The 25,947-nt window shown below is 46.7% G+C and overlaps 1 protein-coding gene across 1 annotated transcript in view; it reads left to right on the top strand.

Annotated features, from left to right (window-relative positions):
- Positions 1 to 25,292, top strand: part of LOC138946719 (glycerophosphocholine cholinephosphodiesterase ENPP6-like) — a 150,022-nt gene extending 124,730 nt beyond the window's left edge. Inside the window, exons 2-4 of the mRNA XM_070318123.1 lie at positions 7,823 to 8,192; positions 21,782 to 21,930; positions 25,071 to 25,292. Coding sequence (XP_070174224.1) covers positions 7,901 to 8,192; positions 21,782 to 21,930; positions 25,071 to 25,292 — 663 coding nt within the window. The 5' untranslated portion in view covers positions 7,823 to 7,900. The remainder of the gene's footprint in view (positions 1 to 7,822; positions 8,193 to 21,781; positions 21,931 to 25,070) is intronic.
- Positions 25,293 to 25,947: the final 655 nt, after the last annotated feature.

The raw sequence follows: 25,947 nt of genomic DNA, 5'->3' as shown, positions 1-25,947 counted from the left end.
TTGTCCTAGACAGCTGTACTTTCGTTGGTGTTTCTTCTTGACAAATCTTTTTGGATAATCTCTTTTTATGCCGGAAAAGATCACGACACGATGTCGCGAAGACGTAGACTTATCAAGACTGGTAAAGTTGTATCGAAACAAAAAGAAGACACTGTCTGGTTGATTCACATTGATATTCTGCATTCAACGTCAAACTCACAGTACAGGAGTGGTCGTGTTTTTCCCTTTTAAAATGTGTTTGCACGAAGGTGACTTCTAAAAAATAAATAAATATATATTAGTAAGCTGAAAAACACATCAATTTTGGAAACAAAGCGGTCACAGAGTGCATAAGTATCGAATAAAGGAATCGCACTTCATGACGAAGGAAAGGTCGGACAAAAATACAATACGGGTTCTTTCTTGCGCAACTTGAGTTTCTTCATTACGACACATTTTCTGCACCTCTGCACATTATAGATATAGATCAGCTTTAGCGTACTTAGAACATATTTCCGGCTTCTATTGTTTAAAGGAACATTCCTTCTGGTGTAAGCAGCACTTGCATCACCACAGATCTTTCCAGGGGCGGTTTCATGGACTCGCGGCAATCACACTGCCAGCTTGACCCCTACCTCGTCACTCGACCAAAGATCTTCTACTGCTACGCTAGCAGTAGAAGAGCTTTAATTCGACTGATGTGCTGAGGTGCACGAACCAAAAGTGGGTGCCACCTAAACCGTAGAGAACAAACCACGGGGTCTGATTTGTTGAAACCACAACAAATCTCAATTAAAAGCAATCTAACACCCCGGCTGGCTCCTGACCGGTTGGTACCTTTCTAGTGCACCTCGGTCCTGATGTCCGAACTTTGTGCTGGGGGAGGGTAGCACTGTAATCAGGCAACTCCCCGTGTGAAGAGGCACAGTCGGTCCTGATGTCCGAACTTTGTGCTGGGGGAGGGTAGCACTGTAATCGGGCAACTCCCCGTGTGAAGAGGCGCAGTCGGTCCTGATGTCCGAACTTTGTGCTGACCTCCTGTGCTGGGGGAGGGTAGCACTGTAATCGGGCAACTCCCCGTGTGAAGAGGCACAGTCGGTCCTGATGTCCGAACTTTGTGCTGGGGGAGGGTAGCACTATAATCGGGCAACTCCCCGTGTGAAGAGGCACAGTCGGCCCTGATGTCCGAACTTTGTGCTGGGGGAGGGTAGCACTGTAATCGGGCAACTCCCCGTGTGAAGAGGCACAGTCGGTCCTGATGTCCGAACTTTGTGCTGGGGGAGGGTAGGCTAGCACTATAATCGGGCAACTCCCCGTGTGAAGAGGCACAGTCGGCCCTGATGTCCGAACTTTGTGCTGGGGGAGGGTAGCACTGTAATCGGGCAACTCCCTGTGTGAAGAGGCACAGTCGGCCCTGATGTCCGAACTTTGTGCTGGGGGAGGGTAGCACTGTAATCAGGCAACTCCCCGTGTGAAGAGGCACAGTCAGCCGACTGAAACCTTTAAAAAATTTTTTTAATGAAACCCCGATTTCGCCGGATTACTGCATTTCACTCGATTACTGCATTTCAACTCGTTCAACCCTTCACCTCAATCACATGTCAAAAATCAGCAACCTGCTTGCTTTATGTGTTGAATGATTTGTTGAAATAATTTGGTAAATGCACGTATGCTACTTTACGGAATTAACGCAGCATAAACTGCACAGAAAGCAACCAGGCGTGTCGATTGCTTCAGGTCCAAGTGCACGGATGCTCTTAGTCCTTGGTCAAGCCTGGACCACAGATCCGTGGCGGTGAATAGGATAGTAAGCGTAGGAATGACGGTGTCTTAACAGGAACAATACGCGAGAAAACAGGCCATCAGATCGCTTCCAAAGATTTCCTTTCAGGTTCCGCGTTACAAATAATGATACCGCGCAAGAGGACTGCCTTCACTTTGCAAAAGAAAGTGTTTTGAAATCTGAATTAAGTGTATAGAGCGCTCTACGTGATTGTTGGGTTTGGTTACTTCCATTGGGTGACTTCCCTTGTTGGTGTACGTGATGTGGTTACTAGACCGCCGCGTCAAAGAGGGAGCGATCCGTCTTGCCGCCAAGCGGCGCTTCTAGACGACTTTTTGTTTTGAACACCGTAGAGAAGCAGCGCCCTGAAGCGCATTCACTCACTTTGATTTAATTGACAACCATACTTGTGGTGCGTTTTTGAGCGAATCGTGTCGTGTGTGTCTACATGCAATACATTGGATTTCTTCACAGTCTTCACATTCGTCAAATTCGCCATAACCTCCCCCTCTAACGGTCAGATCACTAGTATCTCTTCAAAGGGAACGTTTTCTGCTCTGTTACATCTATATACAGCTCAGCCTAACGTACCTAGAAAACCTTACTGTACTCTATTTCTTTCTCAAAACCTTGTCTGCTTTTCTGTTTGTTTAGAGCTCAGCCTAACGCACCTAGAAAACCTTACTGTACTCTATTTCTTTCTCAAAACCTTGTCTGCTTTTCTGTTTGTTTAGAGCTCAGCCTAACGCACCTAGAAAACCTTACTTTACTCCATTCTTTCTCAAAACGTTGTCTGCTTTTCTGTTTGTTTATAGCTCAGCTTAAACGTACCCAAAAGACCTTACCGTTTTCTATTCTTTTCAAAACCTTTTTCTGGTCTAATGCTCGTTTATAGATCAGCCATGACTTGGTAAGAAAGCCCTACCGGCTCCCATTCTCATAGGGACGTCATCTCTTTCTTTGTTAGACAACCGTTTGTTTATTCAAAGGTCTTTGTTGGCAGCATTACAGATCACAAATCGCGCGTGCACCCAAGAAACTCAGGTCTGTCTTTCTTCTTTGAACAAAAGTGTCCTCTTTGAAAGTTGTTTGTTGACGACAACAGTGTCGGTCTTCATGTGACTTTTCGCTTCACACGGTAGGGAGGGGTGGATAGAGTTGCTGGGAAAGGCTTGAACTGCTTTCACCGTTTAATACATTGATATTTGAGTGACGTGCGCGGTTGAGCGATATGTGGCTGTGTTAGGGAGCGGAACTTGAGTGTGCAAGGTGTGTGTGTGTGTGTGTGTGTGTGTGTGTGTGTGTGTGTGTGTCGTGTGTGTGTGTGTGTGTGTGTGTGTGTGTGTGTGTGTGTGTGTGTGTGTGTGTGTGTGTGTGTGTGTGTGTGTGTGTGTGTGCGTTCGTGCGTCACTAAACAGGCTGTCTTTCCCTCCACAGATTTATACAGAGTATACAGAAAATAACGAGTTTCTCTCCGCTCTCAGGAGTCATCCAGCAATGTCCACAGCGTGTTTGTTTGCACGGAATCAGGGCAGAAACAGCGCTTAGCGGAGGATACAAAACAAGTTTGTCGGCCTGGGGACTGGGTCAGGTGTAATGTTAGCGCGTATAACGTGCAACCATCGCGATGTGTGTGCTGTGTCTCACTTATCTGTTTGCTGTCAGGCTTTCGCTAGTCTGTCTTTTGTCCTAGCTCTCTCTCTATTTCGCTCTCGTGTTTGTTGCTCTCTCTCTTTTGTTGCTTTCTCTCTCTCTTTTGCTCTCTCTGTCTCTGTCTCTATCTCACTCTCGCTTTCTCTCCCTCTCTCTCTCTCTCTCTGTCTCTGTCTCCATCTGTGTCTCTCTGTGTGTCTCTCTCACTCTCTCTCTGTCTCACTGTGACACAGGACTAGTCCAGCCCTCCACTGTGACACAGGACTAGTCCAGCCCTCCACTGTGACACAGGACTAGTCCAGCCCTCCACTGTGACACAGGACTAGTCTAGCCCTCCACTGTGACACAGGACTAGTCCAGCCCTCCACTGTGACACAGGACTAGTCCAGCCCTCCACTGTGACACAGGACTAGTCCAGCCCTCCACTGTGACACAGGACTAGTCCAGCCCTCCACTGTGACACAGGACTAGTCCAGCCCTCCACTGTGACACAGGACTAGTCCAGCCCTCCACTGTGACACAGGACTAGTCCAGCCCTCCACTGTGACACAGGACTAGTCCAGCCCTCCACTGTGACACAGGACTAGTCCAGCCCTCCACTGTGACACAGGACTAGTCCAGCCCTCCACTGTGACACAGGACTAGTCCAGCCCTCCACTGTGACACAGGACTAGTCCAGCCCTCCACTGTGACACAGGACTAGTCCAGCCCTCCACTGTGACACAGGACTAGTCCAGCCCTCCACTTGACACAGGACTAGTCAAGCCCTTCACTGTGACACAGGACTAGTCCAGCCCTTCACTGTGACACAGGACTAGTCCAGCCCTTCACTGTGACACAGGACTAGTCCAGCCCTTCACTGTGACACAGGACTAGTCCAGCCCTTCACTTGGACACAGGACTAGTCCAGCCCTCCACTGTGACACAGGACTAGTCCAGCCCTCCACTGTGACACAGGACTAGACCAGCCCTCCACTGTGACACAGGACTAGTCCAGCCCTCCACTGTGACACAGGACTAGTCCAGCCCTCCACTGTGACACAGGACTAGTCCAGCCCTCCACTGTGACACAGGACTAGTCCAGCCCTCCACTGTGACACAGGACTAGTCCAGCCCTCCACTGTGACACAGGACTAGTCCAGCCCTCCACTGTGACACAGGACTAGTCCAGCCCTCCACTGTGACACAGGACTAGTCCAGCCCTCCACTGTGACACAGGACTAGTCCAGCCCTTCACTTGGACACACACCAGCAATCAGCATCCTGAGTGCTTGCTGTGCGCAGTTAGAATGTGGCATTTAAAGAAGTTCATTCATTAAAATCCTCACTATGCGACCAAGTAGAGGGGTGGTCTTATCCCCTGTAACAATCTGGCCAGGTCTGAAATAGTCAGTCTAATTCATTTGGTCATTTGAAAAAAATGACGAGAAAATATACGTGATATCGACAGAGTTGCCTCCCTTCCTTAAACAAAAATTGGCTGTGCGGATAATTTCCTTCTAAAACACATGTAAATAAAAGGCATCTGTACAGGTTATTCCTTACCTTCAAAGGTATCTTAATGGACTCCTTATGCTTTTAAGAGCAGTTTCTGCAACATTTAAGGGCCTAAATTGCAGTGGAGTCTGAGAGCTGTGAATTTACAACGCTAAGGCCTGGCGCTCACCTATGTAACTTGAGCAGGACAGACGACGCACTGCAGATTATCCCAGCCCGCTACACGTTGCGTGAAAGGAAAACAGGCCAAGTAGTCGTCATAATCCCTATCGTAGCATCAATAATATGCAGTGCGTCGTCTGTGCCGCTGAAACTGCGCAGGTATATTCTGCCCTTTTTGTTAAACATGACCCAAACTGGTTATGTATCAGCGTGTCGTAAGCACTGTGTCTGGTCCCGTCTGGCTGGACTGTGTCATCAATATTCTTTCTCTCCTTGCTAAAAAACCTTCACCCCTCCATCTCGTCGAAGCCCGTCGCGTCATGCTTACCTTCCCTTGGGCGTGGTATAGCTTATATAGGCCATACTTTGAACATTGCCCGACTAGTATCTTTTCCATGGGGAGTCTCGGATTCCTCTACCCCGGCATTGTCTTATAGCACGTGCATCGACAGCGAAGCGAGATGTGGACTTCTTTCTGCGGCGTGGTCTTCCTTGTTGTGATAAGGTCATGATCGCTAGCAGGCAACTGACTTGCTAACGATCGGCTGACCTCCATTACTTTCCATCCTTCTGTCTGATGATAGAATTCCTTTTTAGTTGGTTGGTTTATTTTTTAATTTTTTATTATTTTTATTTTTGGTATGGTCCCCAATATAAATGGCTATCCGTGACAGATGCACGTTTGTGTCTTTTTTTCAGTTAACATGGCCGTCTCCATGCTTTAAACCAGTTTCGTGTGGGTCTATCTCAGTAAAAACTCGTTTAAAATGGCTGGTTGCTTTATAGTTTTTTTACAGCCCTAACAACCTATCTGGTTTTCCGGGACAGGTGCACGTCAGTGACCTTTTTCACTTTCATGGCAGTCTCCATGCTTTAAACCAGTTTCCTTTGGGCCTATCACGGTAAAAACTCGTTCTAGATAAGTCATACATAAATGAACTCTTGTTTTCAGACGAGAAAGACATAATTATATCCTGGTTGTCGGATAATGGCGGGTGATAGATTGATCAATATAAAACTGGGTCGTCTATTGTTTAGTCAGTTGTTGTGCCGTGTATTTCAATCAGCACTCAGCTTAATGCGCAGTAGAATTAAACGAAGAGAGTGACAACGAGGAAGTGGTGAGATTAAAAGCAAAACGTTTGTAGGCTACTGGTCTCAACTAATGTCTTCGGAAAAGTTTTAGTGCTAATGTTTTCTGTTCTAATTAGCACACTGATGTACACATGTCAGAGAGAGGCAGTGTGTGTGTGTGTGTGTGTGTGTGTGTGTGTGTGTGTGTGTGTGTGTGTGTGTGTGTGTGTGTGTGTGTGTATGTGTGTGAGAGAGAGAGTGTGTGTGAGTGTGTGCGTGTGTGTGAGCGTGTGTGTGTGTATGTGTGTGAGCGCACGTGTGTGTGTGTGTGTGTGTGTGTGTGTGTGTGTGTGTGTGTGTGTGTGTGTGTGTGTGCCAAGCCCTTCACATCTCTTTCTGTGAATGTGTGTGTGTGTGTGTGTGTGTGTGTGTGTGTGTGTGTGTGTGAATGTGTGTGTGTGTGTGCCAAGCCCTTCACATCTCTTTCTGTGAATGTGTGTGTGTGTGTGTGTGTGTGTGTGTGTGTGTGTGTGTGTGTGTGTGTGTGTGTGTGTGTGCATGCGAAAGTGCGCAAGAGCGTGCATTCGCAAGCTGTTTTGTGTACAATCCGTTGTGTGCATGAAGTGTGTGTGTGCATGACCTGTGTGTGCATGACCTGTGTGTGCATGACCTGTGTGTGCATGACCTGTGTGTGCATGACCTGTGTGTGCATGACCTGTGTGTGCATGACCTGTGTGTGCATGACCTGTGTGTGCATGACCTGTGTGTGCATGACCTGTGTGTGCATGAAGTGTGTGTGCATGAACTGTGTATGCATGAAGTGTGTGTGCATGAACTGTGTATGCATGAAGTGTGTGTGTGCATGACCTGTGTGTGCATGACCTGTGTGTGCATGAAGTGTGTGTGCATGAACTGTGTATGCATGAAGTGTGTGTGCATGAACTGTGTATGCATGAAGTGTGTGTGCATGAACTGTGTATGCATGAAGTGTGTGTGCATGAACTGTGTATGCATGAAGTGTGTGTGCATGAACTGTGTGTGCATGACCTGTGTGTGCATGAAGTGTGTGTGCATGAACTGTGTATGCATGAAGTGTGTGTGCATGAACTGTGTATGCATGAAGTGTGTGTGCATGAACTGTGTGTGCATGAAGTGTGTGTGCATGAACTGTGTATGCATGAAGTGTGTGTGCATGAACTGTGTGTGCATGAAGTGTGTGTGCATGAACTGTGTGTGCATGAAGTGTGTGTGCATGAACTGTGTGTGCTCAAGCCAGCGTCAGTGCACTTTATGTTTTCCCCCACCTGTAGCATTTGGGCCACAACTATAGTAGGCTAAGTTTTTCTCGGCACGCAAAATGAATACTGATATCTGATAAACAAAGGCAAATAAGCGCTCTAAATGCATACGACATGTGTAATGGAGTAATAGAGGTTGAAAGTCGCTTTTTCATTTTAATGCTTGTTATTCTCTCAAGCGCCAGGAGACTGGTTCCGAATAACTCTCACTTACTCTAATACACAACGTCGTATGGTATTTAGAGCGCTTACTTCCCTTTCTTTATCAGATCTCTAAACAGCGCTCTGCCTCATCTCACCTGTTTAAGATTGTCTTGAATACTGTTCTGTCAGTGTCACATCTGTACTGAACCGTTTTCTCTCTCCTCTGTTCCAGGTCGCCATACCTACACTCACAGCTCTGCTTTCACCGCGCAGCACTTAGATATTCAGCTTCTCGGGAAATTCTTCCGAAATGGCCCGGAGACATTATTGTGCCTTACCTCCCTTCATCGCCTGCCTTCTCTCCTTTCTTGCGCATGCGCTGGCGGAAGTGCAGTATCAAGTAACCTTTGAGGAAAGCGCCGCTCAGCCGCACCAGAGGCTGCTGTTGATTCTGTTGGATGGTTTCCGGTACGACTATTTGGAGCACAGTGACTATGATTTTCCTGGATTCCGGAAAGTGATCAACAGGGGAGCGAGACCCAAGTATCTGATACCGGATTTCCCGACCTTGTCTTATCCCAATTACTACAGCTTGATGACAGGTAAGGGCGTGACAGTTCTTCTGTGCGTGTGTGTGTGTGTGTGTGTGTTTGGTGTGTGTGAATGTGTGTGTGTCTGGGAAAGGTTTGATGGAGGAGGAGGGGGTCAGAGAGAGAGAGAGAGAGAGAGAGAGAGAGAGAGAGAGAGAGAGAGAGAGAGAGAGAGAGAGAGAGGACAAAGAGAGAGAGAGAGCGAGAGAAAGAGAGAGTAAGAGAGAGAGCGAGAGAAAGAGAGAGAAAGAAAGAGAGAGAGGACAAAGAGATAAAGAGAGGGAAAGAAAGAGAGAGAGAGGACAAAGAGAGAGAGAGAGAGGGGACAAAGAGAGAGAGAGAGAGAGAGAGAGAGAGAGAGAGAGAGAGAGAGAGAGAGAGAGAGGGAGAGAGAGGACAAAGAGAGAGAGAGTAAATAAGTACGAAGAACTCTTTGTCTGAGTTTGTAGTTTTATTTACTCAAAACAATGACCACAACATCTGAAACGACAGAGAAAGGAAAGTTACTAAAAGGATGAAAGTAACCCTTGAACTAGATGAAGTGAAGATAAACTGTAATTACTTGGAGTAAACTAAAAGGCAACAATATCTACTCACAATAAGAAATGATTTAGCCACCATGCGTGTATGGTACGTTTGACAGGAAGTGACTTAAAAGGGAAACACAGGAAGTGACTTAAAAGGGAAATCTCCCCAAATACATACATATTACTCTACGCCCCCCCAAGTCTTTTGAGGGTCATGAAAAAGACTGATTTTGTCTAGGAAGTTCTGTCCGTGGGTAAATAAATTGTAGACCTGAAATGACGAGAACAAGTTAAGCATCATTAAAGTGAAACTGAGATGAAAAGTATAAAATGTCAGTTACTTGAGCTAAATGAAGTGAACAAATAAATGAAAGTAGTGGAGGTATACATAACCAAGGTGAATGAATGAGTTTAAAGGAAAATGAAAAGTTCTGCGGCCGGCAGTGTCGAACTCTCTTAAAGTCAATCTCTGTATCTGGCAGGGGTTTTGATTTGTCTGCCAGACCGTGTGATGACCGGCGCATGTGGAACTCCTTCAAAGAGGGGTGGACGTGGCTCTTGCACTGGCTGGGACGTAGGCTGTGTGGCTTTCTTAGGGGTGTGGAGAGGAGCCGGCTGCATAGTAGTGTCGGGGCCGTCTTTAGGCAGGTCAGGTGGTGCCTGAGGGTCGGGAGTGGTGGCCTGGCCCTCTTGCGGCAACGCTGCTGGGATAATGTCAGCATGTTTCTGGGCCCATGAAGGAGTGATGGGCCCAGGGACAGTCAGCAAGGGTGTGCGAGCGATGACAGGGAGGTATTTACGGAGGAATTTCCTGTTCCGCAGGGTCACTCGCCCAGAACCGTCAACTCGAATCACATACTGGTCGAACTGGCGTACCTCGACAACAATGCCGGTTTTGTCCTATTTTGTGGGGTCCGGTTTTATTCTGGATGCGGACGTGGTCACCGATAACAAGGGGGGGAAGAGGGCGGGTGTGGGCAGAGAGGCGCTCAGCTGCTCGCATGTGCCGGTTTCTTAGTGCCTCCTCCCTGTTGGCCATTGTCTCTCGCCAGGTCAGGTGTGGCTGGTATTTCCCGGGATGGATGGGGATGAAGTCTCTGATAGCTCGCCCGAAGATGCACATGGCGGGAGAGAGCTGTGTGTCATGATCAGGGGTGTTTCTGTATTGCAGTATGGCGCGCTGGAATTTGTCGGTGTCAAGGGAGCCGTGGCTGTCAGTGTTGTCAGTGATGAGACGTTTCACAGTCTTTACGCCGACCTCTGCACGGCAATTGCTGTGTGGGAATGCGACTGAGGAGAGGCGATGACTCACACCCCAGTTGCGGAGGAAGGCGGACGTTGTTGTGGATGTGAATTCTGGTCCGCCATCCGACGTCAGTTCGTCGCTGATGCCGTATGTTACAAATGTGCTTCGGAGAACGGAAACTAGTCCCGTTGCGCCATCGGAAGCCCGTTCAACAATAGGCCAGTTGCTGTAGCGGTCGACAATGACCAGGTAGTTGTGTCCACGGTAATGGAAGTAGTCAGCGACGATGCACTGGAAGGGGTAGGCTGGGGTTCTGGGTGGTGTAGGGGGTGCGTTAGGCTGGGGTTCTGGGTGGTGTAGGGGGTGCGTTAGGCTGGGGTTCTGGGTGGTGTAGGGGGTGCGTTAGGCTGGGGTTCTGGGTGGTGTAGGGGGTGCGTTAGGCTGGGGTTCTGGGTGGTGTAGGGGGTGCGTTAGGCTGGGGTTCTGGGTGGTGTAGGGGGTGCGTTAGGCTGGGGTTCTGGGTGGTGTAGGGGGTGCGTTAGGCTGGGGTTCTGGGTGGTGTAGGGGGTGCGTTAGGCTGGGGTTCTGGGTGGTGTAGGGGGTGCGTTAGGCTGGGGTTCTGGGTGGTGTAGGGGGTGCGTTAGGCTGGGGTTCTGGGTGGTGTAGGGGGTGCGTTAGGCTGGAGTTCTGGGTGGTGTAGGGGGTGCGTTAGGCTGGGGTTCTGGGTGGTGTAGGGGGTGCGTTAGGCTGGGGTTCTGGGTGGTGTAGGGGGTGCGTTAGGCTGGAGTTCTGGGTGGTGTAGGGGGTGCGTTAGGCTGGGGTTCTGGGTGGTGTAGGGGGTGCGTTAGGCTGGAGTTCTGGGTGGTGTAGGGGGTGCGTTAGGCTGGGGTTCTGGGTGGTGTAGGGGGTGCGTTAGGCTGGGGTTCTGGGTGGTGTAGGGGGTGCGTTAGGCTGGGGTTCTGGGTGGTGTAGGGGGTGCGTTAGGCTGGGGTTCTGGGTGGTGTAGGGGGTGCGTTAGGCTGGAGTTCTGGGTGGTGTAGGGGGTGCGTTAGGCTGGGGTTCTGGGTGGTGTAGGGGGTGCGTTAGGCTGGGGTTCTGGGTGGTGTAGGGGGTGCGTTAGGCTGGGGTTCTGGGTGGTGTAGGGGGTGCGTTAGGCTGGGGTTCTGGGTGGTGTAGGGGGTGCGTTAGGCTGGGGTTCTGGGTGGTGTAGGGGGTGCGTTAGGCTGGGGTTCTGGGTGGTGTAGGGGGTGCGTTAGGCTGGGGTTCTGGGTGGTGTAGGGGGTGCGTTAGGCTGGGGTTCTGGGTGGTGTAGGGGGTGCGTTAGGCTGGGGTTCTGGGTGGTGTAGGGGGTGCGTTAGGCTGGGGTTCTGGGTGGTGTAGGGGGTGCGTTAGGCTGGGAAGGGGCCATGCGATTGCACTCTGTGCAGCGTGTACGCAGTTCGGTGATGGCGGGTGTCATGCCTGGCCAAAAGAAAGACGACTCCGCTCGAGAGCACATTTGGGAGACGCCTTGGTGAGCAGAATGCAGGGCTTGTAGGACTGCTGCTCGGAGTGCACGGGGTATGATGATCCTGTCGTGGTAAAGTATCACTCCGTCGAAACTAGTGAGGTGTTCGCGGAACTGAAAGTATGGGCGCAGATCATCAGGGAGTGCGTTGCGGTTTTCGGGAAAGCCGTTTTCGATGACTTCAATCAGTTGTCTCATGGACTGGTCGCTGGTTGTAGCCAGTCTGATGTCATCCCATGTGACTGATTTGATGATGTCAGCCGAGGCCACTGTCGTTTGATGACAGACCTGGGTCCAGTCATCAGAGTCGGGTTGAAGTGTGGCGAGGAAAGGCCTGGACACCAGGGCGGGTACCGTCTGCTGAAGACTGGCCACTATGTCATCAGGAAGGTGCAGAGGGCTGGCTTGGCTGACGGGGTGGCGTGAGAGTGCGTCAGCTGCAGCATGGCGTATTCCTGGGACGTGCACAATGCGGTATCTGTATCGGAGGGATTTCTCCTTCAGGTTGCGGAGGCGTGGGTTGGGAATGTCGTCCAGACATCGGTCTCCGAACACTTTGAGCAGTGGTTTGTGATCAACGGCAAGAATGAGATCGGAGCAGCCGAGGGTGAAGTGGCGGGCCTTGTCGAGTGCGTCAACCACGGCCAGGGCCTCACCCTCGACAGGCGCATACCTTGATTCAGCCCCGGTGGTGAAGCGGGAACCGACTAATGCGACCTTCCAGCCCGCCCTGCAGCAGAAGGGTTTTGTAGGGGTGCAGGTGCAGTGTTTTTGGAAGAGCCAAAAGCCGATGCCGTCTTTGCTCCAGTCGGTGGCAAGGCAGGTTGGTCTGGATTTGTCGAAGATCTCCACCCCTTGATGTATCTCGTTGATGATGAGGGTTTTGGAGTCTTCAAACAAGCGGTCGAGCTCATCAGTCCATGAGAATGGGGTGTCTGGTTTGAGGAGCCGACGGAACGGCAGGAGCCGATCTGTTGACGCAAAGGCGTAGGAGACCTGGTTGATCAGTCCAAACCAGCTGCGCACATCTGTTATATTCTTGGGCTTGGGGAAGTTTTGGATCGCCTCCAAGAAGCGGGGGCAGGGTCTCACTGAAGTGGGTGTGATCTCGAACCCCGCAAACTCGACAGTGTCTTTGGCGAATGTGAACTTGGAGGGGTTCAGGGTGACACCGTTGTTTCCGCAGACATCGAGCCAGTGAACTGCCTGGAAGAAGGCGTCTTCAATAGTATCGGACCACATCAGTGTGTCATCCGTGCACTTGGTCTTGTTGGGGATGTCTGCAACAATCTCGTCAAAGCTCCGGCTTTAACCGTCGCCTGATGATATGTAACCTTGTGGAGCCACACGATAGCGGTAACGTCCCCAGGGGGTGATGAACGTTGTGAGGTGGCGGTCGCGTTCATCAAGCGCGATGCTGTGGTACCCATTCCACGCGTCGAAGACTGTCTTGCGTGTGTGGTGGGGGACCGCTCGTGCTTGGTGGAAAGGGGACTGCGTGTGGTGGGTCTCCCGTACAGCGTGGTGGTTCAATGGTTGTAGGTCCACTGTGCGACGGGGTTTTCCAGACTTTTTAGGACAGATGACCATTTTATGGCACCATGTTACTGGGGTGCCAACCGGTACGGGTTCGATGACGCCAAGCCGAACATCCTGATCCAGGCCAGCTTTGACATCGTCTTGCCAGTGGATTGGGACTGGGATCGGAGTGTGGTAGGCCACGGGGTGAGCGTCAGGGTCAACCATGAGGCGAAGGGGTGGGCCTGACATCATTGGGAGGGGCTGGTGCTCGCACGTGTTAAATGAGCTGGCCTTGTAGTAGTCCAGCAGCCATTTCTCCAGCTTCTCTCTGTTGGCTTCTGTTGCAGGAAAAGGCAGTTGGTTTGGAGGGGGCGGCGGGGCCTGGCGTCGTGGACAGTCGCATGTGGGGGGCTGTCGCATGTCAGGGGCTGTGGGTTGCGGCACTGATGACGAGTTCACTGTTGTGGGTGGAGAGGAGTGAACGTCTCCGACTGTGGGAAAAGTCTGAGGGATGACGCCAAGTGCGATGCAGGTTTGTTTTGATAGGAACAGCGTGTTGATGTTGTCCGAGATGTAAACGATTTGGCGCGTGTCGTATGATGTGTTAGTGGGGGATCTGCCGGATATCCTCAGAATGAGAGCGCCCAAGATATCGATGCCTCGGTTGTCCGCAGCCTTCATTTTCATGGTGACAGGGAGGAGGTGCCGTTTCTGAAGGCCGAGTTTGGGGAGCAGTGCCGAAGTTGCGAGGCATGATTGGCAACCTGTGTCCGCCATGGCGGAGTAAGAGATTGTTGGTGTGGGTCGTTTGAAAGGGGCCTCGAGGCCAAGTGATTGGATGTCAGAAGGGGTGGCTTGTATGGCAATGTTGAGGAAGGGGTGGGGGTCAGAAGCCCGGCGGTTCCAAGCGTCACAGAATTCATCGTAGACGTGGTGTTCCAGGACGACCTTGCCGCTGGCGATCGGACATTGAGTGTCGACAGAGCAGAGGGTGTCATGGAGAGACGAGGTGCCATCATGAGGGGTCCCTGGCCTTTGCTGAGGGTGTCGAGCATTGCGGCGGCAAACACTTTCGTAATGATGAGTGATGGTGCACTTGGAACACCTATGGTTGTAGGCAGGGCATTTCTTCGCTCGTTCTTGAACGCTGCGCCCATGTCCAGTCCTGCCGCAGTGGCCACACGGTCGGGGTGCTTGGGTGTGGTCTGTGGCTTTTTTATTTTTTATTTTTTTAATTTTTTTTTTAACCTCAGTTGCATGCAGGTTTGCTACTACAATTATTTTTTGCCTTTTTATTATATTTTTTTTGTTTTTTTTGGTTTTTTGTGTGTGGCTTGGAGCAAACCTTCTTCATAGGTCTTTTCTTTTCAAATATGTACAATTTTTAAATCAATAAACCTTATCAGTAAACTATTATGTTCAGATAAATAAATAAATAAAAATAATCATAACATAAATTTATTCCTAATGTTCAGCTCAGTTTCCAGTACACCAAATCTTTTTTAACACTCAACTTATACCAGGCCCCTGAGGGTTAAGTCCCTTTGAAAAATAAATAATATTTCAAGGGGTGTCCCATATCTAAATTTACTTATACACATTTTTCCAATCAAGATTAAATGGGTAAGATACTTAAACATTTCATGTGTCAAACCATTCTTATCTCGCACATAAATCAGCACATCTGTTGCTTGTAAAATAATTGCTATGTTATATCGATTGTAGAACAATGTTTCAACATGCTTCCACAAATGGTGAATTTTACTGCAATAGAAAAAGAAATGTTCAATGTAATCAACTTGTTCAATACAGTATGGACATTTATCATTATTTGCGAGTCCCATTTTTAAGAGGAGAATATTGGTTGGGTATATATTGTGTAATATCTTCCACTGTAATTCTTTTAGTCTGGTTTCTGTTGTTGTTTCTTTTGCATTAAGCCAAACTTTTTCTTCAATACTAATACCAAGTTTGTTCAGCCAAAATCGAACACAGCAGGGTGGACTATATTTCATATCTGTCATAAAATTTCGAAAATCTCTAGCTTTTAACATCACTTTATCATTAAAATACAATTTCGAGAATTCTTCAGTGACAGCATATACATAATCCGTATTGTTCTTTAAATAACGAGACAACGCCGAGTGAACAACAATGTACTGTAAATAGAGTTCTGGTGAAGTACCAATTAGGTTCTGTACATTTTGAAATGACAAAATGGAATTGTTTTCTAAGAGGTCATTGACATGTGTTATTCCTTTTTTTGCCCAGTTGTCAAAATAAATTACATTATTTTGATATTTTATATCGACATTATTCCATATGCATGCCATCTTCAGAGATGAAGAAGAGTGCAGTGTATTATGTTCCAACCAGACTCGCAGTACTTTGCTCCAGAAGGAGGACTGAAGACTATCTAACCCTTTAAACTTTTTAGGACCAATAATTGAATTAAAACATGATAAATCTGTTCCAAAATTACGGAAATATAATCTAGGAATCCAAGTCCATGTACTATTGTTATTCATATTCGAAAGCTGAGCAAGCCAGCCGCACAGAATAGATTCTTGCAATATTTGCATATCAATCATTTGGATTCCTCCTGTTCCTATTCCACTGCACATAACACTTCTCTTCACTTTCTCAAATGCTTTCTTATTACAATTAATTTTCCTCCAAAGAAAACGAAACAATAACGTATTAATTTCTTTCAACACAGGTTCAGGGATGCATATTGCCTGCATAACATAAACGAGCTGAGAAATCAAAAAACTTTTTATTACGCACATTTTACCAAATATGCCAAGATTCCGTTTTTCCCAGTTTAAAATCACCTGCTTAATACTCTTAATTCGTTGTGTCCAGTTTTCATCCACGAGGGAGGCACTGGATGTATTGCAAAAATATATTCCCAGAATCTTCATTTGTTTAACCCATCTTAATCCGTATTCTCCCTCGTTGCTATTCCGTTTTGATCCAATCCACATTGCTTCTGATTTTACTCTATTTATCTTCAAACCGGATATAATTGTAAACTCGTCTAATATCCCCAAAACAACTTTAATGTCATCTTTATCACGCAGAAACATGGTAACATCATCGGCATACAGAAGTGCCTTCAAAATCTTTTTAAACATATGCACTTCTTCTGAATCGTCAGTTTCAATTTCCAAACCTTTTACTTCAAAACCTTTTCGAAATCGGGTTGCAAGCAGCTCAATTCCAATAACAAAAGCTAGTGGTGAGAAAGGACAACCTTGTCGCACCCCACAGCTGACTTCAAAATCACTTGAGAGCCAACCGTTGTATCCAATGCAGCTTCTTGTGCTACTGAACAATACTTCTACCCAACGTAAAAAATCTGTTCCAAATCCGTATCTCTTAAAGGCATATAACATAAACTCTTTCGATATGCTGTCAAATGCTTTTTTGAAATCTAAAGCAAGTACCAAACCAGGTTTTTCTTGTAATCTAAAGTGTTCAATAACATCATCTATTGTTCTCAGCGTATGAGAGACGTTTCTACCTTTAATAAAACCAACTTGATCTTCGTGTACTATGTTTTGAATAACTGGGCTTAGCCTATTTGCTAAACATTTAGCTAAAATCTTATAGTCTGTATTTGTCAAAGAAATTGGTCTCCAGTTTGATAAACTGCCATGTCCAGTCTTGCCGCAGTGGCCACACGGTCGGGGTGCTTGGGTGTGGTCTGTGGCTTGTTCACGCTGGTTTTCAAGTCGGGATTTTTCCGATCGTCTGTAAGAACTTGCAGCTGCTGCACCAGATGAGGGGTTGTTCTCAATGAGGTTGTTGGCTGAACGTTTTCCGCTTTCCTTGGCTTCGATGAAACTCAAAGCGTCCTCAAGGGATGGGTCAGGGCCTGCTTTCCCCATGATGTCAAGGCGGATTTCGTCGTCAGAGAGGCCGAGGATTAGTGCGTCTCTGACCATAATGTCGCTGTAGTCGACTTCTCGAGCAGGGTCACAAGTACATTTGGTTTTGTAGTTGCAGACGCTAGCTTGTCCTCTGATCCTCGCAGCAAAAGCTCGTACAGGCTCGTCGCGGTCCTGTCTCATCTGTTGTAGGTGGACTCTGGCCACCATTATGTTCTCTTGACGCACCGCCAGTGTTCGCATGTTAGCGAGGATGGCGTCCTCAGAACGTGCGACCAGTGAACCAAATGTTCTGGTAAGGTCTTTTCTGAGGTTGTCATCGCAGCACTCCAGAAGTTGGAAAGGGATTTCTGATGCTGGAAGGTGGGTGCCGGCTTTGTAATCTGACCACCGTTGTTTGAAGTATGCCCATTCCTCGCTAGTCCCAGCTGCTGAGATGGAGGGTCTCCGGACTTTCTCAGGCTTGGCTGCTGGGGCTGGAGCGGCAGTGGGATGGGCAGTGTCTTTGTGGAGTTTGATCAAGGCGACAAGGGCTTCAGCAGGGATATTGGCTCCAAAGGTGGTGTCACAGTCAGCAACTGGGCAGGGGATTGCGTCGTCTGCCATGGCAATGAGTGTATGTTGTGGTCATAAATAAGTACGAAGAACTCTTTGTCTGAGTTTGTAGTTTTATTTACTCAAAACAATGACCACAACATCTGAAACGACAGAGAAAGGAAAGTTACTAAAAGGATGAAAGTAACCCTTGAACTAGATGAAGTGAAGATAAACTGTAATTACTTGGAGTAAACTAAAAGGCAACAATATCTACTCACAATAAGAAATGATTTAGCCACCATGCGTGTATGGTACGTTTGACAGGAAGTGACTTAAAAGGGAAACACAGGAAGTGACTTAAAAGGGAAATCTCCCCAAATACATACATATTACTCTAGAGAGGACAAAGGGAGAGAGAGACAGAGAGAGAGGGAGAGAGAGACAGAGAGAGAGAGAGAGGGACAGAGAGAGAGAGAGGGAAGAGGGGGGGGGGAGTGGCTGCGAGTGTTTCAGGGCGGGTACAACAACCTTTTTTTCAGATAGATAGACTGAACGATGCAGGGGCAGATATATTTACAGACACATAGAAAGATAAATTTTTTATAAATATCAAATTATGTTGTTAGTCTTCATAACAAAACTGACTTTTTTTCTCTCATAGATTCGACAGATTTTCATGCTTTTTCTTTCTTAAATAATATCTTAAACCATCTTCACAGATCCAATTCAGTGGACAAGTGTTCAGACATAGCAATTCATTCCAGCACCAGCTGGGTTTTTTTGTTGCAATTATACAACACTGAATGACATTTCCTCACTACTTTGACTACGAAACAAAATCTGGTTCTTTTGACTTTCAATTTACGATCTTGTTATACCCCCCGGAAAGGTGAAACATCGTATATTTTCCTCGTAGCTCGACGCAGACAATATATTCTGATTCAATGAAATTGTGTCTCCCACGATGCGGACTTTTTGGTTTTTACGCGCGGTGAATAAATCATCCGAGGGTAATCAAACCGTCCCTCTGACAAACCCAATCGCTGGCTTGTGGCTGCCGCTGATTTCCGTGTCTCGGATTCCTTATTCACGAGTTTGTCTCCGTAAAGCTACCATCCTTCTCGTCTTAAGGTTGTCCTTCATTGAACCAGAAGTCGACTTCTCGAAGACTTTTTGAAGTCTTTTTACCAAAGAATCAAAGCTAAAGCTGCGTGCAGTCAGTTTCGTAAAGTAGGCTTCGTCCAATTAATGTGAGGCTTCAGCGATCATGCTGATCTCGACAATTCTGACCAGATGTGTACACGTGATTAAAACAGTCTTACGCTTGGATGCACACCAAAAATCAACTGTGTCACTGCACTACTTTTCGCATGGCTCCCCATACTGTGCGTCCCTGCGTCATACATGCACAGTGTAGAACCCGAAAAAACGTACTAGAATTTCTTGAACGGGGTCCCACGACGCCCTAAACCTGAAAAGAGCGGGTCCAGGGTCGCACTAAGTTTCTGATTTTCAGACTGATCGTCTGCTAGTTTCCGTATAGAATTGAGATAAACGTACACAACAGACACAATCTAAGATAGGTCACAGTATCAGTTATAGGTCACAGTATCAGTTATAGGTCACAGTATCAGTTATAGGTCACAGTATCAGTTATAGGTCACAGTATCAGTTATCATCGATTCGTGTCTGTTGTGTATCTTGTTGGACCACTTTAAAGGCCGATATGTCAATATTCGTGTGAATGTTTCGTTTCTATGAATTAAAAGTTCCAATAACTTAACATTTCTTGATTTTTGTGTATAATTATTACTGTGCTGTAGTTTATACGCACCAGCAATGAAACATGCATCAATACTGCGGTATTATAATGTACATATTTGCATAGATAAAAAGGTTATTTTTAACAGGAATTGGATGGAAAACGGCATTAGTACAGTCGGTCACTTGATGAGAGCCGATGGGTTTTTGTCATATAACGATTTTAAATTGAAACATCCAAATTTACAACTGAATTTTGTTTTTTTTCGAGGGCGTTATGCGCTCAGTTAAGAATTTTCATAAAAGATTAAAGTTGGATGCAGTTTTAAACAATGTGTTTCATATTGGTGATGATGTTGTATGGAAACAAATAGCTAAAGGTGGAGTAAAACATATATATACCCATCTTGTGAAAAATTATGGCAATCTACAGTGCATGGAAAAATGTTTTAATTTATTGAATTTTGATGTAAATGTTAGAAAGGTATTTCTGACAATAAGGCGAACTACACAAGACACATATCTGAGGTGGTTCCAATATAGAATACTACATAGAATTTTTCCCACTCAACGCCTGTTATTTTTAATGACAATTTCTGACACATCACTATGTAGCTTTTGTACACAGGAAGAGGAAACCTTAGAACATTTGTGTGCACAAGAGTTTAGCTTTTTTGGTCTGATTTCACAGAATGGTTATGCCTAAATTTCACACATTGCAGTAATTTGAATTTGTCAAAAGAGCTTGTCATTTTAGGGTATTTAGACAACTTTCAAACGGATGCTGTTTTTGATTTGTTTATTCTCCTTGCCAAACAAAGTATGTTTGGAGCCAAATTAAATAAGACAGTCCCAACACTAAATGTTTTTGTGAAAATTGTTAAACAAAGGTTTTTGATCGAAAAGTATAATGCTAGTGTAAATAATTATTATGGTAAATTTGCAAAAGATTGGTGTTTATATAGATACTTTTTTCATTGATGCCATAGGATAATTGTATTGATTGATTTCGTATGAACATTTTTGAATGTGATACCCCCTGACCCATTTATTCATAACAGGTTATACAGTACTTTTATGCCGATAATTAAACCCCATGTATACTTGGAGGCTAAAGTGTGACCACCGTCCCCACCTACCCCCCCCCCTCCCCTCCCCCAACCTCAGTTACCCTCCCCCCCTCTCCTCACCTCAGTTTCCCCCCCCCCACCCCCACCCCTTCCATGTCCCCTGTCTTTTCAACAACCCACCCTACTGTCTATGTCTGTGTCTTGTCTATGTATGTACGTGTGTATGCGCTTTGTTGATAAACTCTGTGTATGCTGTATGTTATGTTGTGTTTATGTGTATATAAAAAAAAAATAAAAAAAATACTGCGGTATTTAATTAAATCAATTTGAACAATGGAGCAGGCCTGACCTTTCGGCAATGGAAAGACGATTCTTTATCGTCGGACTTTCCACTGCTGTGTACACGCGAAGTAGATACAATATGTTGGGTTTTGGGATATGGAATCCGAAATCCAGCAAATGCCAACCAGTTCTCATATTGCCAGGGACGCAAGACAAGGATCACGCTGTGATGAAGACGAGAATCGTCGTCTATGTGACCACCACGATTTGTTGACAATAAATGCAATTTTCAAGTACTGTTCACAATGTAGGCATGCTTGGTGTGTGATGTCATTATTTCTAAATCAAATGCAAGTTTGTACATATTTGAGCGATTAAAACTGTTTATTGTCAGAGTATGCCCCTTTAATGTAGTCGGTTTATTGCGTGTTACGGTTCCTTTAAAGGGATTGCGTGTTAAGGTTCCTTTAAAGGAGCAAGCTAATTTATCGCAGGATAAGGTGCCGTTAATTTACATCCCTTTAATCCCAAGTATATTTCAGAAGTAGGCCCCTTTAATCAAGCCAGGTTATCGCAGGATTAGGTCTCTTTTACAGAGCCACTTTAGAACAGGATTAAGCCCGTTTAACCGAGCCAGTTTATAGCAGGATTAGGTCCATTAACAGAGCCAGTTTAGAACAGGATAAAATCTCTTTAACCGAGCCAGTTTATAGCAGGATTATGTCCATTAACAGAGCCAGTTTAGAACAGGGTTAAGCTCCTTTAACCGAGCCAGTTTATAGCAGGATAAGGTCCCTTTAACCGAGCCAGTTTATAGCATGATAAGGTCCCTTTAACCGAGCCAGTTTATAGCAGGATTAGGCCCCTTTAACCAAGCCAGTTTATAGCAGGATTAGTCCCTTTAACCGAGCCAGTTTATAGCAGGATTAGGCCCCTTTAACCGAGCCAGTTTATAGCAGGATTAGTCCCCTTTAACCGAGCCAGTTATAGCAGGATTAGGCCCCTTTAACCGAGCCACTCCTCCCCAACTCTCGTCTCGGGCGAATTCTCTTTCACACGCACTATTTCTTTGTCTCGACCATCCCAGCGCGCTGATTTGATCACTTATTCATGCGCCTCCACTTCGATTTTCCAGATAGCCATCAGCGACACAATAGAATTTTTAATTATGAGAGGGTGATAGACTAACCGTGAAAAGGTTTTCTGCTTGTCTATCTCTCTGAGACTAACGGTAACATTGCTTTCGCGCTTGTCCAGGTCTACACGCTGAGCAGCATGGCATGACGGGAAACTTTATGTATGACGTCAGCCGGAGAGAGTCGTTTCTGATTGGTTCCAACAAGGAGCAGTACCACCCTCATTGGTGGGAAGGCGGAGAGCCCTTGTGGGTATCTGCAGTCAAACAGGTCAGCATGACGATTACTGTGAACGTGTATTTGTACAGAGAGAGAGAGAGAGAGAGAGAGAGAGAGAGAGAGAGAGAGAGAGAGAGAGAGAGAGAGAGAGAGAGAGAGAGAGAGAGAGAGAGAGAGAGAGAGAGAGGGGAATGGGGGGGGGGGGGGGCAAAGAGAGAAGGATGAGGCAGAAAGAGAGAGAGAAAGGGGTGGGCGGGGGGGGGGGGGGGGGGGGGGGGGGAGAGAGAAAGAGATACAGAGCCAGACGGACAGAAGGAGAGAGGTAAGTACGCGGTAGTGGTAACAAATGAATGGCTTGTTTCTCCACAAAATATTAAAGAGATATTTTCTGCCTGTAGAATTATCTCTTTCACTTAGCAGCACGGGGATATTTAGCTGACTATAATGGTCATACTGTGGTTCTGAAAAATGGATTTTTCACTCTGTAAACGTTCGAACTACTCTTCTTTCCCAAAACGTTTGAATTGTAATTTCCTCAAATAAAAAAAAAAGTTCTCAAAACTTACGATACTACAAATTTAACCCTTTACGTCATATAATTTCACTAGAATTATTTTTTGCATTGATAAGAGTGAATTGTACCTAAAATAACTCAATAGGCACTAGACCGCGAGCTTTGTCTTCACAACGCTAAAGTACAACATTACCGATGTTTTTGTTTGTGTCCTTCTTCTTCAGCGTTCCAGAATGCTCTGGTTACGTGTGAGCTCGTTTGCCCATTTGGGTTCCCCACACTATACTCTGAGAGCATAGTCAATCACTCCGCTTTCGTTGAGTAGGCATGCTGGGTATTTTCGTGTTTCCACAACCCAACGAACTCCGACATGGATTACATGATCTTTTCCGTGCGCACTTGGTCTTGCGCTTGCGTGTACACACGAAGGGGGTGAAGTCACTAGCAGGTCTGCACATAAGTTGACCTGGGAGATCGGAAAAATCTCCACTCTTAACCCACCAGGCGGCAGCGACCGGGATTCTAACTCGCGACCTCCCGATTAGGAGGCCGACGTCTTACCACCACGCCACTGCGCCCGTCTGTTTGTGTCCAACTGGAACGATGGTCTTACGCCATAGCCTGGACTGTGCTGACAGACACGATGGTCTTACGCCATAGCCTGGACTGTGCCTACGGACACGATGGTCTTACGCCATAGCCTGGACTGTGCTGACAGACACGATGGTCTTACGCCATAGCGTGGACTGTGCTGACAGACACGATGGTCTTACGCCATAGCCTGGACTGTGCTGACAGACACGATGGTCTTACGCCATAGCCTGGACTGTGCTGACAGACACGATGGTCTTACGCCATAGCCTGGACTGTACTGACAGACACGATGTTTGGACGGAAAGCAACCTGGTTTAAATTGCACATGACCACATAACCCCAGTTTTACTTGGTTGAAATAAAACTAAATGTAATATAATATGAAAGTCGCTTGTTCATTCCAATGCTTGTTAGTCTCTCAGGTTCCAGAATATGAATTGGTTCAGCATAACTCTCACGTGCCCTAGTTGCACCTGTCGTATGCATTTCTCTCACGTCCCTTAGTTGCACCTGTCGTATGCATTTCTCTCACGTCCCCTAGTTGCACCTGTCGTATGCATTTCTCTCACGTCCCCTAGTTGCACCTGTCGTATGCATTTCTCTCACGTCCCCTAGTCGCACCTGTCGTATGCATAACTCTCACGTCCCCTAGTTGCACCTGTCGTATGCATAACTCTCACGTCCCCCAGTTGCACCTGTCGTATGCATAACTCTCACGTCCCCCAGTTGCACCTGTCGTATGCATAACTCTCACGTCCCCCAGTTGCACCTGTCGTATGCATAACTCTCACGTCCCCTAGTTGCACCTGTCGTATGCATAACTCTCACGTCCCCTAGTCGCACCTGTCGTATGCATAACTCTCACGTCCCCCAGTTGCACCTGTCGTATGCATTTCTCTCACGTCCCCCAGTTGCACCTGTCGTATGCATAACTCTCACGTCCCCTAGTTGCACCTGTCGTATGCATAACTCTCACGTCCCCTAGTTGCACCTGTCGTATGCATAACTCTCACGTCCCCTAGTTGCACCTGTCGTATGCATAACTCTCACGTCCCCTAGTTGCACCTGTCGTATGCATTTCTCTCACGTCCCCTAGTCGCACCTGTCGTATGCATAACTCTCACGTCCCCTAGTTGCACCTGTCGTATGCATTTCTCTCACGTCCCCTAGTCGCACCTGTCGTATGCATAACTCTCACGTCCCCCAGTTGCACCTGTCGTATTCATTTCTCTCACGTCCCCCAGTTGCACCTGTCGTATGCATAACTCTCACGTCCCCCAGTTGCACCTGTCGTATGCATTTCTCTCACGTCCCCCAGTTGCACCTGTCGTCTGCATTTCTCTCACGTCCCCCAGTTGCACCTGTCGTATGCATAACTCTCACGTCCCCTAGTTGCACCTGTCGTATGCATTTCTCTCACGTCCCCTAGTTGCACCTGTCGTATGCATAACTCTCACGTCCCCTAGTTGCACCTGTCGTATGCATAACTCTCACGTCCCCTAGTTGCACCTGTCGTATGCATAACTCTCACTCCCCCTAATTGCACCTGTCGTATGCATAACTCTCACGTCCCCCAGTTGCACCTGTCGTATGCATAACTCTCACGTCCCCCAGTTGCACCTGTCGTATGCATTTCCAGCGCTTACGTCCCATTGTTTCTCACATGTTGCTGAAGTGGTTTCGCAGACTGACGTAGCTGCAACTATCGACATTTTTTGTGTGCACAAATTCTGCCCGCTCTGCACACAAAGCAGCAAAGCGGTAGATACTGGTGTATGGTGTATGGTGTATGGTGAATGGTGTATGGTGTATGTGTCCAAATGGTCTCACGTAAAAGCCTAGATTATTGTACGGGAAGAAAGCAACCTTTAAATTGCACATGACCACACAGTTTTCCATAGTTTGAGTAAAGATAGATTTAACATAAGATGAAAGTCCTTTGTTTATTTCAATGCGTGTTAGTCTCTTAGGCGCCAGGAGACTGGTTCCGCACAACTCTCACTTACTCTAATTGCACATGTCGTAGGCATTTAGAGCGCTTACTTCCCTTCGTTTCTCACATCATGTGCTGGGTTGGTTTCAGAATCGCACGTGCTACATGTACTACTGGCCGGGCTGCGAGGTGACGATTCACGGCGTGACCCCCACGTACTGTCGGCCCTACAAGGGAATCCCCAGCATGGAGGGCTTCAGGGACGCCATCACCAAGAGTCTGTCACACCTGCAGTTTGAGGGGGCCGGCGTTGCAGGTGTGAAGAATGTTCAGTTACGCTGGTTTACACAGAACAGCAATTTTTACATTTAGTCAAGTTTTGACTAAATGTTTTAACGTAGAGGGGGGAATCGAGACGAGGGTCGTGGTGTATGTGGTGTGTGTGTGTGTGTGTGTGTGTGTGTGTGTGTGTGTGTGTGTGTGTGTGTGTAGAGCGATTCAGAGAAAACTACTAGACCGATCTTCATGAAACTTGACATGAGAGATCCTGAGTATGGTATCTCCAGACGTTTTTTTTCATTTTTGTTTTATAAATGTCTTTGATGACGTCATATCCGGCTTTTCGTGAAAGTTGAGGCGGCACTGTCACGCTCTCATTTTTCAACCAAATTGGTTGACATTTTGGTCAAGTAATCTTCGACGAAGCCCGGACTTTGGTATTGCATTTCAGCTTGGAGGCTTAAAAATTAATTGATGAGTTTGCTCATTAAAGTTGTCATTAAAATCGATTTTTCGCAAACAGATTTAAAATTGATTGCATCGTATTCTTCATCACATTCTGAATCTAAACATATGGTACATATGTCATGTTTACTCTTAAAATGTGATCACAATTAACGAAAATAAAATTTACGATTAAAATTTAAGAAATCGATCCAAAAATGATTTCATCTTATTCTTTATCATTTCCTGATTCCCAAAACATATAGATATGATAGGTTGTATTCAAAACAAGCTCAGAAAGTTA

This window comes from Littorina saxatilis, linkage group LG14, assembly GCF_037325665.1.
Source record: "Littorina saxatilis isolate snail1 linkage group LG14, US_GU_Lsax_2.0, whole genome shotgun sequence".
Classification (NCBI taxonomy): Eukaryota; Metazoa; Mollusca; class Gastropoda; order Littorinimorpha; family Littorinidae; genus Littorina; species Littorina saxatilis.
Note: the sequence above shows the minus strand (reverse complement) of the source record. Positions and strands in the feature narration are given on the sequence as shown.